The sequence below is a fragment of the Scyliorhinus torazame genome, chromosome 21, assembly GCF_047496885.1.
Source record: "Scyliorhinus torazame isolate Kashiwa2021f chromosome 21, sScyTor2.1, whole genome shotgun sequence".
Lineage (NCBI taxonomy): Eukaryota > Metazoa > Chordata > Chondrichthyes > Carcharhiniformes > Scyliorhinidae > Scyliorhinus > Scyliorhinus torazame.
The window spans coordinates 86,116,960-86,130,238 of NC_092727.1; the positions used below are offsets into that span (position 1 = coordinate 86,116,960).

Here is a 13,279-nt window from a genome sequence, read left to right on the forward strand (position 1 = left end):
TAAGTGTCCAATGGTTGGGTGGGGTTATGGGATTACAGGGAAAGGGCAGGGGAGTGAGTCTACGTAAGGTGTTTTTTCAGAGGGTCGGTGTAGACTCGATGGGCTGAATGGCCTCCTTCTGCACTGTAGGGATTCTGTGGTTCTATTTTTAAAATATTTTTATTACAAAAGAATTTTTCATTATTACAAAATAGGTAAATGTAAAAAAGCCATAGTACCAGATGACCATAGTATGCTTCCCCTTTCACCACACCTCAGACAAGAGGCAAGGTTGAGATTGTGGGCCTTCACGAATAACCTGAATTACAAAGTAAATCCATAATAACTACTTAATACACACAAATACAGTACATGAATAACACATTCCAACCATTTTCAACCCTATTAACGTTACTCTTTATACCCACAACCAAAGAAGACCCCAACTGCCAACTAATAGCATCCCTGCTGCAACAGTTGACGGTGAATAACTCTTTGAAAAAGGAAATGAATAGCTGCTATCGCGAATAAAATCCTTCCACCGAACCTCCAATGGTGTTCTTGACCTTCTCAAGGTAAAGGAAATCCATTAGATCACCCAACCATGTCGAGACACTGGGTAGAGGTGGGAGAATTCAATCCCACGGTCTCCACCATGGCGGAGGCGGAAGAGACTCCCTCCACTGCGCATGCGTGGGAAACTGTCAGCGGCCGCTGACGCTCCCGCGCATGCGCCGCCTGGGGATGTCATTTCCCCGCCAGCTCTCGGGGCAACAAAGGCCGTTTCCTCCAGCTGGCGGGGCGGAAATTCCTCCGGCGCCGGCCTAGCCCCTCAATGTTGGGGCTCGGCCCCCAAAGATGCGGAGCATTCCGCACCTTTGGGGTGGTGCGATGCCCGTCTGATTGGCGCTGTTTTGGGCGCCAGTCAGCGGACATCGCGCCATTTCGGGAGAATTTTTGCCCCTTGTCCTTGAAAACACCATTTGCACCCATCTTCCACTGCTGAGAAAAAAACACTCAGCCTAGTCCGAGTCAGATGTGCCCTGTGCACCACCTTGAACTGAATCAAGCTGAGCCTAGCACAAGACGAGGTTGAGTTGACCCTGTGAAGGGCCTCACTCCACATACTCCCATCAAAAATAGACTAGCTCATCCTCCCCCGTCCTCCTCACCTCCTCCAATGGAGTTTTTTTCCACAGCCAATATCAGACCATAGATTTCCAAAATCTTTCCCTCACCCACTTCGGCCAGAGATAATTTGATTCAAAAGGGAGGGCGAAGATGCCAAAGAAAATGACGAGATCTCCTTACACAGGAAATTTCACAGCTGGAGCTACCTAAATAAATCAGATCTCGGGCGTTGGAATTCATCCAACAGCTCCTCATATCCAACAAACCTATCCTCCACAAACATGTCCCCAGCCCCTCCCTCCCCCAGGATCTAAACCCCGAGTCCAACTCCATCGGCACAAAGCGGTGATTCCCACAAATAGGGGCCGACAGCAACATGGAACCCAACTTAAAATGCTACCTAAACTGCCTCCAAACGTCAATATTAATGCCACCACTGGGCTCGAGGTAAATTTTGCAGGAGAAAATAGAAGAGAGGCAGTTACCAAGGTCCTCAAACTAGAACCCCTACAAGAGCCCGCCTCCATCTGCCGCCATATGGAATTTGGATCCTTATACCACCCCAGTAACTTTTCAACATTGGCCGCCCAGTAATAGAATAACAAGTTAGATATGGCTCTCTCTCTCTCTGCAGAAATGCCTTATGAATCCTCAGGGTCTTCCCAGCACAAATGAAAGAAGTTATCAACTTATTGAATCTAGCAAAGAATGGGGTGGGGAGAAAAATAGGGAGACACTGGAAAATAAATAAAATCCTCGGAAGGACATTCATTTTAACCTTCTGAACCCTACCCACCAAGGACAGTGGGGAGGCCAGAGAATCCCTACAGTGCAGAAGGAGGCCATTTGGCCCACTGAACCTGCACCAACCCAACTTAAGAACACCCAATTGAGGCCTACTCCCCCTCCCTATCCTCGTAACCCTCATGGCCAATCTACCTAATCTGCACATATTTGGACTGTGGGAGGAAACCGGAGCAAGCGGAGGAAACCCGCGCAGACACGGGGAGAGCGTGCAAACTCCACAGTCTCCCAAGGCCAGAATCAAACTCAGGTCCCTGATGCTGTGAAAATGAAATGAAATGAAAATCGCTTATTGTCACAAGTAGGCTTCAAATGAAGTTACTGTGAAAAGCCCCTAGTCGCCACATTCCGGCGCCTGTTCGGGGAGGCTGCTACGGGAATTGAACCATGCTGCTGGCCTGCCTTGGTCTGCTTTCAAAGCCAGCGATTTAGCCCTGTGCTAAACCAGCCCCTGAAGCAGCAGTGTTAACTACTGTGCCACCATTCCTGCCCTTGAGAGGCAGCTTCCACCACAAGTGCTTCACATGCTAGGAAGTGAAATTGTGCATTGTGTTTTCCATATTGGTGCCTGTTGCCAGGCTACTGCAGACCCTGGTCATCTCTGTGGCGCATGCCAGCCCACAATGGGCATTGCCATTTCCGTCTTTTGCCAGCTGGTGTCTCCCAGGTGTGATCATATCATGCTCGCTAGCAGCATTGAAGCAGAACTTTGGGCACCCTACCTGGTTGTCTGGCTTCTGCTACCTTGCCCCATAAAGAATGCTCTTGGGCACACAACCATCTGCGGGCCTGTCTGACCCACCAAAACTGTCTCCGCTTGATTAGTGCCAACGTACTCGGGGGCTCTGCCTTTGAGAGGACTACCTTCATGATCTTTTTCCAGTCAGGATATTCACCCAGAATAGACCATAGGCAGCATTTGCCACAGTGCATGACATTGAGAAACCTGCACAGCCAGTGTCATTTCCATTTCTTCTTTCCTGGGCATATCCTGTATTACTTGTGCCTATCCTCACCCGCAGGCTCAGCAATGAACCATGCAGTGAGAAAATTGCCAGGTGATTAGAAGTTAGTAGGAGAGGCAGTTCACATGAGATCCTCCTGGACAGATGTGGAGGTTGACACGATGCTCACCAATAAAATAAATGCCATTTGGCAGACATGGCTTGAGCTCCTGAGCAAAGGCCAAGGGAGAAGATTAAAAAGAAGCACAGGAAAATGCATTTAGATTCTGTCCATAATCAACCGTCACCAATCAAATGTTTCATTAAACCTGATGCGTAGATGGAGAAAGTAGTGAAGGGTCTAAAATTTCTCCTTGGTTCCATAGAGTCCCAACAGTGCAGAAGGAGACCATTCAGCCCACGGAGACTGAACCAGCCCTCTGAAATAGCACGCTACCAACTCCCTGCCCAATCCCTGTAACCCTACCGAACATCTTTGGACACTTAAGGGGCAATTTTGAATGGCCACTCCACCTAACCTTTGCACTGTGGGAGGAAACCAGAGCATCCGGAGGAAACTCACGCAGACAATGGGAGAACGAGCAAACTCCACACAGTCACCCAAGGCTGGAATTGAACCCGGGTCCCTGGCGCTGTGAGGCAACAGTGCTCATCACTGTGCAACCGGGCTGCCCACTTATAGCTAAACCTAAATTTAGTTAAGTTATGCCTAAAGCTCAAATAATATCAATCAATTGTCATTCAGAAGTTTTATTTTTTTGCTTATTTGCCAATTTTTGCTAATAAATTCAACTGTTTTGGGGATGAGATTTGCTCTACGTTTAAGGGAGAGCAGAATCATAGTTGGTGACTGTTGAACCTAGCAGATAAAAATAAATGTCACCACAGTCCCAGAAGGCCACAGGCTGCTCTCATCTTTGCGAATTGACTGGTAGTGATTTAAGCTGAGGTCACCACACCTCAGGCAAAGTTGAGAAGGCAGGGCTTTCATGAATAACCTCAGCCCATATGGGGATTGAACCACGCTGTTGCCGTTGTTCCACATCATGAAACAGCTATAGCTAACTGAGCTAACTGACTCCCTCTCCAGTAGATAGCAGCTCTCTGAGAAGGAAGCATAAATGTGGTCTTTTTAATAGGATTGATTAGGTTCTGTGTCTTAACTGAGAAGGACCTGTTAGCAATGACAAGCCACCAATCTGTCCTCTGTGTTGTCACTCTAATTAAAATGTTTCCTATCTCTGCTATACAGATCACAACAATCAATGGCTTCGGTGAGGCTTTTATGACACTTTTTAGTCAATAAGCTAAGTGAGCTGATTTTCACTGTTTGGCTTTGTTTCAACTATTATCCTCAATGGTCAATTTCAGTATTTAGATGAGAAAACTATTGCATCAGCCTCTTTCTAAGATTGTTATCAGTTTCAGAACAACCCAAAATTCCGAACCTCTGCCTGATCACGGAAGGAAAATCTTTTTTTTTCTCATATCGTCATTTTTATGTAAATATAAAAATGTAAATTTTGCGACAGACGCAGACGACATCTCCCCTTTGAGAGCCAACTGGTGGTGATTTAACCTGAGGGTCACTACACCTCAGACGAGGGGCAAGGTTGAGAAGGCAGAGCCTTCATGAATAACCTCAGCCGGTACGGGGCTTGAACCTGTGGGTTGGTGTCACTCCATGTCATAAATCAGTCGTCCAGCCAACAAAGTTAACATTGACCTAGGAGTTGAATGTGATCTGTGAAAAAGAAAAGATTTATGTAGCGCCTCTTCCTAACCTCAAAATGTTTCAAAGTGCTTTACAGCCAAAGTACTCTTGAAGCAAACTCACTGCTGTAATGTAGAAAAGTTGGCAACCAATTTGTTCACGGCAAGCTCCCACAACAGCAACGTCAGAACGACCAGATGTATTTAAGAAAGAAGGATTATGCTGCAAATGATCTTTACTTAGTCTAATATTTATTTACAGAGTGAAACATTACAGGCATAAGCCTCCAATCTCAACCACACCCCCGTTCAGTGAGTGCTTCTTTATAACCAATCAAGTGAAACCCCAGTTAATGTCTCCACCTGTATATGGTTAAACACAATTGATTTATAATTAACAGAATATTCTGTTTTAACAATGTTGGTTGAAGGACAAATATTGGTCAGGTCAACTGGGAATAACTCCCCTTGTCTCCTTCAGAATAGTGCCATGGGATCGTTCATCTAAGAGTGCAGTTGGGCTCTCGATTTAACATCTCATCCACAAGGCAGAGCCTCTGACAGTGCAGCACTCCCTCAGCAGTATGTCAGTGCCAGCGTAGAATTTGTGTTCAAATTCTGGAAGGGGACTTAATCACGTAGCCTTTGACAGGGCCAGGGCGGTATAGTGGCACAGTGGTTAGCACTACTGTTTCACAGTGCCAGGGACACTGGTTCAATTCCGGCCTTGGGTGACTGTGTGGAGTTTGCACTTTTTCCCATGTCTGCGTGGGTTTTCTCCAGGTGCTCCGGTTTCCTCCCACAGACCAAAGAAGTGCAGGTTAGGTGGATTGGCCTTTCTAAATTGCCCCTTAGTGTCCAGGGATGTGTAAGTTAGGTGGGTTATGCGGTTACGGGGATAGAGCGGGGGAGTGGGCCGAGTTAGGGTGCTCTTTCAGAGGCTCAGTGAATACTAAATGGACCGAATGGCCTCCTTCTACACTGTATGAATTCTACTGTTCTTCAACTCCACAAGCGAGCCATCCTTTCAGCTTTGGATAGTGGATCTAATGGATTTTCATTCCAGTCAGCTTTACTATTACATAAGTTAGCAATTCAGATTGGTAGATTTCTCCTAAAACAAAGTGTTGCAGTTGGCTTTTGTGTAGTAAATCTCACTTAGGATAAGCAAGCGACGTTTTCAGAGCCGAATAGCTGCTGCTGCTGTTCTCCCATTCTTCTGTATTTCGCCTCACTCCGTGTTCATCTTTCACCCGCAGATCTCCGCAACCAGCCGTACAGGCGAGCAGACGCCATGAGGAAAAGTGTTCGGAAGAGAATGGACGAACAAAATCTTCGTGTTACTGGAGAAGTCTCATTATAGCCAGTTGTCTGAGCTGTCAGGGGGAGGGGGGGAATCAGATACATAACTGGGTGAACAAACCACCACCAGATGGGACCTTGCAGCCACAGCTCTGCACCATGTAGTAATCCCAGTTTAATAACAGATCCCTTTTGTAAACACAACGTGATTGACTTAAATAATTAACCAGTCGACAGTGGTTAGCACTGTTGCGTCACAGTGCCAGGATCCCACGTTCGACTCCCAGATTGGGTCACTGTCTGTGCGGAGTCTGCACGTTCTCCCTGTGTCTGCGTGGGTTTCCTCTGGGCACTCCACTTTCCTCCCACAAGACCCGAAAGACGTGCTGTTAGGTAATTTGGACATTCTGAATTCTCCCTCTGTGTACCCGGACAGGCGCCGGAATGTGGCGACGAGGGTATTTTCACAGTAACTTCATTGCAGTGTTAATGTAAGCCTACTTGTCACAATAAAGATTATTATTATTATTATTATTATTAAACGTGGCTCTGGGGGTCCAAGCTGGGGGAGGAAGGGTATAAGATTCCAAACACAGCTCAAGTAATAAAGGCTTGGAATCCTTAAACGTGCGGGAAACTGGAAGGGCAAGATGTGACTGTCACTCATTGCCCTTGGTGAAGGGACCCCACACCCACTCCCCCAACAGCACAATGCCCACTGGGTTTCTCTTGGTTAACGACTGAAGATGCAGAACTGGAAGTGTTTCTTAGCTGGCGTTATTTACGTACCTGCACTGCTTTAGCCACCTCGCTTTGCATTTAAAACTACTGGGGCGGAAATTTAAAACTGCCTGAAAATTATCAGGAGTATTTTTACTGATACACGGACAATCAAAAGGAGACTAAAAACCGAATTCAGGGTACAGGATCAGCTGAACTCGGTGACATTAAAATGAACATCTTTATTCCAAATTACCGTGATCACTCTAATTCAAGGAGTTTACTAACAGGGAAGCAGTTGCCGAAGGGGTGATTAATCCCCAATTATTCAATGACACAGAACTGTATTTGGCTGTGCTAATTATAAATTAGCCTTAAAAATAACTAACTATATCACCTTTTTTCAAAGTCATCTCATGCCATGAAAAATGGGAGTATATAGGATTGGAACCCATATATGTTGTTTGGTCTTGTGGGTTGACCATGGGATGTCACCCAGAATTTAAAAGCTTATGCTATGTAGAGTTTGGCTCCAACATGCCAATGAAAATCAGGCCTCCGCGAGTCTGGCACTCACCTGAAAGAGATTCAGCCCTCACACATCCCATATGTGGATCAGTGGAACTTGGATCTCATTTCGCATTTAGTTCCAGACTGAAAGTAAAAGGAGATTTTTAAGAAGGGGCACCAAGGTATCCTCAAAGGGCTTTTTTGACAAAGTCACCACCAAGGCACAGAACTGAGTCCTGGTCTGTGCTGAAACCAGAGCCCAATGTAACTCAATGCAAGTGGAGGGGTTTTAAGTGAGTTAAAATCATGCCCCCCCCCCCCCCCCCCCCCCGACACCTGATTCCTCCTCCAGCTGGGATCAGAGGCCAAGCAAGAATCCAAAATTGTAAGAGATTTCCACATACTCTGGACCAGGGAGGAAGAAATTCAGGCTATTCCCACTCTTGATTGAGATTCCTGCGAAACTAAAGTGGGCTGATACAAAATTGGTATCAAGACCGTCTCAGTATTTTGGAACTAGTGGCCCTGAATTCCATGACTCCTCTGCAATAATACTTTGGGGACACGACTGTTTGCATTGTCTCCTGGGATGTTCCATTGATCTTTCCCAAACGTTATGGTGGGAAATCAAGAGAACCCTCTCAATGTTTTAGGATCTCCTCACTCAAAGATGTTGGGATCCCGATGCACCTTCTAGGATACTCATTAAGATACACAGCCCAATCACTGTCTAATGCATCATTAAAGTCACTCATTTCCTGATATCCCATGCAAACACCAGCCATTGGATCAAACTGTTTTTGCATCTCATTCTTATTGTACTTTTTTAAAAAAATTCTGTGGGATATAACAGAACTAGAAAGCACATGGAAATCCAAATTGTGGCATTATTCCTTGGAGCAGTAACTCCACTTATTGCAACTATTGCAGATCAGTGTAAATCATTTTCTAGTTGTATATGAGGTTGTAAATCTTTCTTCTAAATTATCATTAAATATTCAATTCCGTCTCATTCACATCCACATATCCTTTTTCAGTGGAACTCAAAGGGGATCAGCAAATGGATTAGCAGAATAACTGTGCATTTGGTTTGCCTTCACACCACCATGCCATGTGAGCTTCAGAGCAAAAGGGGACATATTCCCATCCAGTGTGTGTGGCACTTAGATGAACCAAGTATACTCAATGCAATGGAAACTGGATCGTGCAGCTAAATTGGTGTCTCTGCAATTCAAACTGGCTGTTTTGAGCTGGATCAGATGAAAGGGTATCAGTTTTTGTCCAGTAACATTCCTGTGAAAGGCCTTGGGAGATCCTGTTATGTTAAGAGTGTGCTACGAATTCAGGCTGGTGTTCTTAAGTGAATCAGGCAAAGAATCAATCTGCAACTCATCCTAAGAGTGTCGCCAAAAAAGAACAAACAATGTGGCTGGGGTTGATTAAACCAACGTGGAGAGATTGTACCTTTAGAGACAAACTGTTGGTAATTGATGCATATCCAGCCTGTTCTATTAGGCCCCTGCAGATCCATAGCCAATAGTTGTATCATAGATTCAACAACAAAGCTGGGAAGTAGTATGCATCAATTCCAGTGGTGTTGAGCTAAGTTGGTGTCTGTGGCCCTTCTTTTGTTAATGCGCATGCATGCAACATGTCTGCTACCTACCCATCTGGTTTGAGAACTGGCCTGTACATGATTTTGCAAACACAAGGTATAGTTGAGGGAGGATCTGGTCTAAGAAAACTCAGCTGAGATTAATGGGGAGAGGGAAGTCCGCTTGATGGTATGGACAGAAGGAAGAGGCTCGAGTGGAGTCGGTGACCCAGTAAAATGATTTGGTTGACATAGGCTTGGTGGTGTGTGCTAAAGTATTTGTATGGGACATCTCGGCACTCTTGGCATGGAACCTCTCGACGTGGGAAGTACAGGTTGCAGAATCGACCCCATGGTTGTCCCATCTCTGCCAGGCATTTCCTCTAACGAGGATCTGAGTCAGGAGCAGAATTTCATCAAATTACCTCTCCAACTTGAGGAGAAAATCCATGCAGATCAAAGGGGACACCACATTTGAGAGTTGGAGGGTAGGAGCTTGAGGAGAAGGGGGGGACCTTGGCTGAGTGGGCTGTAGCTGAGATGCACAGAAGGTGTTATGCAATAAACGTATCAATGTTGATGATTATATTGACATTGGATGGTCACCCTGCTGAAAATGCCTGTTGTCGGGTAAAGAAAGAACACTCATGTCATTGCTGTATTTATAATGAACTGTCATGAATCTTGTTAACCATCTATAGGCCTGCAGTGTTTTAGTTCAAGGTACAGATCAGTTTGACTTGGTGGTGTGGCTTCTCAGCAGGATCCATTTTTCTCTGTGACAAGACTTGAATTAAAGGGTGTGGCTTATATGTAAGGCAAATCCTGTATGCAAGTCGACGTGGTATTTTATAACTCACTTTGTAAATATTTTGTGTTATAGGAAGTCAATGACAGTATCCTGAAGCAGAAAGGTGTCTCTGCCATTTAGTCCACGTGACCTGGTACAAAAGCAAAATACTGTTGATGCTGGAAATGTGAAACAGAAGCAGAAAATGTCGGAAATACTCAGCAGTCAGGCAGCGTCTGTAGCGAGGAAACGACATTTCCGGTCGGTCTGTGACCTTGCAAACGAACCAGCGGCAAGGCCGCAGAACTTAAATGCCAACTCTGTTTCTCGCTCCACAGGTGCTGCCTGACCTGCTGAGCATTTCCAGCATTCCCTGCCTCTATTCCACAAGGTGGTTAGCTTATCCTGACAGTTCTGAGCAGGCACTGCTTTGCTGGCCATCAGTCCCATTGCCTTGAGTGTCCAATATAACTGGCTCGTGCCTACGATGGTCTCAGCCATGTCTGAGACGAGACTTTCTACGCTACTTATTTTTTTGTTGTTGCGTTTTTTCATATTCAGAGAATTCCTCCGTCCTGCTCGAATTCAATTCGAGACCCAAAATGTAAACTTAAATGAGCAGAAGTGTGTACAAATGGATTGTAAAAGAAATGCATACATATATTTCAGAGATTATAAAAGAACATGAATGGATAATTTTTTTATGCACTAATAATAAATGTCTGTATTTCAAAGAAAGTTTTGCTCTGCGGTTGATGGGATTATTTAATATCACAGGAAGAGTTTACTTGTTATTAATTTTTTTAAACCTACCCTCACATTTTGAATAAATATAAAAGATTTATTTTTCATTTGTCTTGTTGAAAGCACTGGATCACAACTAACTTTTCGCTTCAGGCCCCGAAAATCATAAAAATGAATGTCTTTCTTAAACAATTTTGTTTTTTGCAATGTTAATATAGAATGGCATAGAAACAGGTGATTCAGCCTACCTGGTCCATATTGGTGTTTATCCTCCACTTGAGCTTTCTCCAACTCTATCTAATTTCAACTGTTACCATAATGCTCGATTTTTATTCATGTGTTTATCTACCTTTTCCTTTAATTGAGTCTATGGCTGAACTGCTCCTAGATCCACATTCTAACCATCGTCTGGGTAAAGAAGAATTCCTTATTGGATTTATTAGTCACCATCTTATATGATGGCCCTTAATTTTGGGCTGCCCTCCAAGTGGGTACACCTCTACACTTTTGTAATCTGAAAGACCCTTGGCGGGGTTCTCCAGTCGCTGACGCCGAAATCGGGTTCGGCGATCAGCCAGAGAATCAACGTTCTTTCCGACCAACCGAGTTCAGCCAGTCTGAGGATCTACTCTTAACCTCAACTCTCTATTTGTGTTTTGTTATTTGCTGCCCATTATAGAACCATAAGGTCTGGTTAAGTCTGCACCAACCCTCTGAAACAGCACCCCACCTAGGCCCACTCCCCTGCCATATCTCCATAACCTTGCCTAACCTGCACATCTTTAGACACCAAGGAGTAATTTAGCATTGCCAAACCACCTCACCTGCACTTCTTTGGACACCAAAGGGAAATTTAGCATGGCCAATCCATCTAACCTGCACTCCTTTGGACTATGGGAGGAAACCCATGCAGACGCCGGGAGAAAGTGCAAACTCCACACAGTCACCCAAGGCCAGAATTGAACTCAGGTCCCTGATGCTGTGAGGTAAAAGGGCTAACCACTGTGCCACCCTGTTGACTTCACATGCTCTGACCATAGTCATCACTCCATCATGGTGTACCTTATGTTTTCATAGAAGATTTAGTCACTGATGATGTATCAAATTATCATACAGCCATTCCAGCTTTGATGAGAACTGCAAATGATTGCAAAGAACATAAGAACTAGGAGCAGGTGTAGGCCATGTGGCCCCTCGAGCCTGCTCCACCATTCAATGAGATCATGGCTGATCTTTTGTGGACTCAGCTCCACTTTCCGGCCTGAACACCATACCCTTAAGCCCTTTATTCTTCAAAAAACAGATCTTAAAAACATTTAATGAAGGAGCCTTAACTGCTTCACTGGGCAAGGAATTCCATAGATTCACAACCCTTTGGGTGAAGAAGTTCCTCCTAAGCTCAGTCCTAAATCTACTTCCACTTATTTTGAGGCTATGCCTCCTAGTTCTGCTTTCACCCGCCAGTGGAAACAACCTGCCCGCATCTATCTTATCTATTCCCTTCAGAAATTTATATGTTTCTATCAGATCTCCCCGCATCCTTCTAAATTCCAATGAGTACAGTCCCAGTCTACTCAACCTCTCCTTGTAATCCAACGCCTTCAGCTCTGGGATTAACCTAGTGAATCTCCTCTGCACACCCTCCAGCGCCAGTACGTCCTTTCTCAGGTAAGGAGACCAAAACTGAACACAATACTCCAGGTGTGGCCTCACTAACACCGTATACAATTGCAGCACAACCTCCCTAGTCTTAAACTCCATCCCTCTAGCAATGAAGGACAAAACTCCATTTGCCTTTTTAATCACCTGTTGCACCTGTAAACCAACTTTTTGTGACTCATGCACTAGCACACCCAGGTCTCTCTGCACAGCAGCATGTTTTAATATTTTATCATTTAAATAATAATCCCTTTTGCTGTTATTCCTACCAAAATGGATAACCTCACATTTGTCAACATTGGATTCCATCTGCCGGACCCTGGCCCATTTACTTAACCTATCCAAATCCCTCTGCAGACTTCCGGTGTCCTCTGCACTTTTTGCTTCACCACTCATCTTAGTGTCGTCTGCAAACTTGAACACATTGCACTTGGCCCCCAACTCCAAATCATCTATGTAAATTGTGAATAATTGTGGGCCCAACACTGATCCCTGAGGGACACCACTAGCTACTAATTGCCAACCAGAGAAACACCCATTAATCCCCACTCTTTGCTTTCTATTAATTAACCAATCCTCTATCCATGCAACTACTTTACCCTTAATGCCATGCATCTTTATCTTATGCAGCAACCTTTTGTGTGGCACCTTGGCAAAAGCTTTCTGGAAATCCAGCTATACCATATCCATTGGCTCCCTGTTATCTACCGCACTGGTAATGTCCTCAAAACATTCCACTAAATTAGTTAGGCACGACCTGCCCTTTATGAACCGATGCTGCATCTGCCCAATGGGACAATTTCCATCCAGATGCCGCGCTATTTCTTCCTTGATGATAGATTCCAGCATCTTCCCTAGAACTGAAGTTAAGATAACTGGCCTATAATTACCCGCTTTCTGCCGACCTTTTTTAAATAGTGGTGTCACATTTGCTAATTTCTAATCTGCCGGGACCACCCCAGAGTCTAGTGAATTTTGGTAAATTATCACTCGTGCATTTGCAATTTTCCTAGCCATCTCTTTTAACACTCTGGGATGCATTCCATCAGTGCCAGGAGACTTGTCTACCTTTAACCCCATTAGCTTGCCCATCACTACCTCCTTAGTGATAACAATCATCTCAAGGTCCTCACCTGTCATAGCCTCATTTCCATCAGTCACTGGCATGTTATTTGTGTCTTCCACTGTGAAGACCGACCCAAAAAAACTGTTCAGTTCCTCAGCCATTTCCTCATCTCCCATTATTAAATCTCCCTTCTCATCCTCTAAAGGACCAATATTTACCTTAGCCACTCTTTTTTGTTTTATATATTTGTAGAAACCTTTACTATCTGTTTTTACATTCTGAGCAAGTTTACCCTCATAATC

General features: G+C 44.7%; 1 protein-coding gene across 11 annotated transcripts in view; it reads left to right on the plus strand.

Annotated features, from left to right (window-relative positions):
* LOC140398384 (formin-like protein 1) overlaps positions 1–10,246 on the plus strand; it is a 383,709-nt gene extending 373,463 nt beyond the window's left edge. For all 11 annotated transcript variants that reach the window (XR_011937470.1, XR_011937471.1, XR_011937472.1 and 8 more), the window contains one exon: positions 5,852–10,246. Coding sequence is in view for 6 of the 11 variants with exons in the window: in XM_072487013.1 (XP_072343114.1) it covers positions 5,852–5,955 (104 nt within the window). In the remaining 5 variants the exon portion in view is untranslated. The remainder of the gene's footprint in view (positions 1–5,851) is intronic.
* Positions 10,247–13,279: the final 3,033 nt, after the last annotated feature.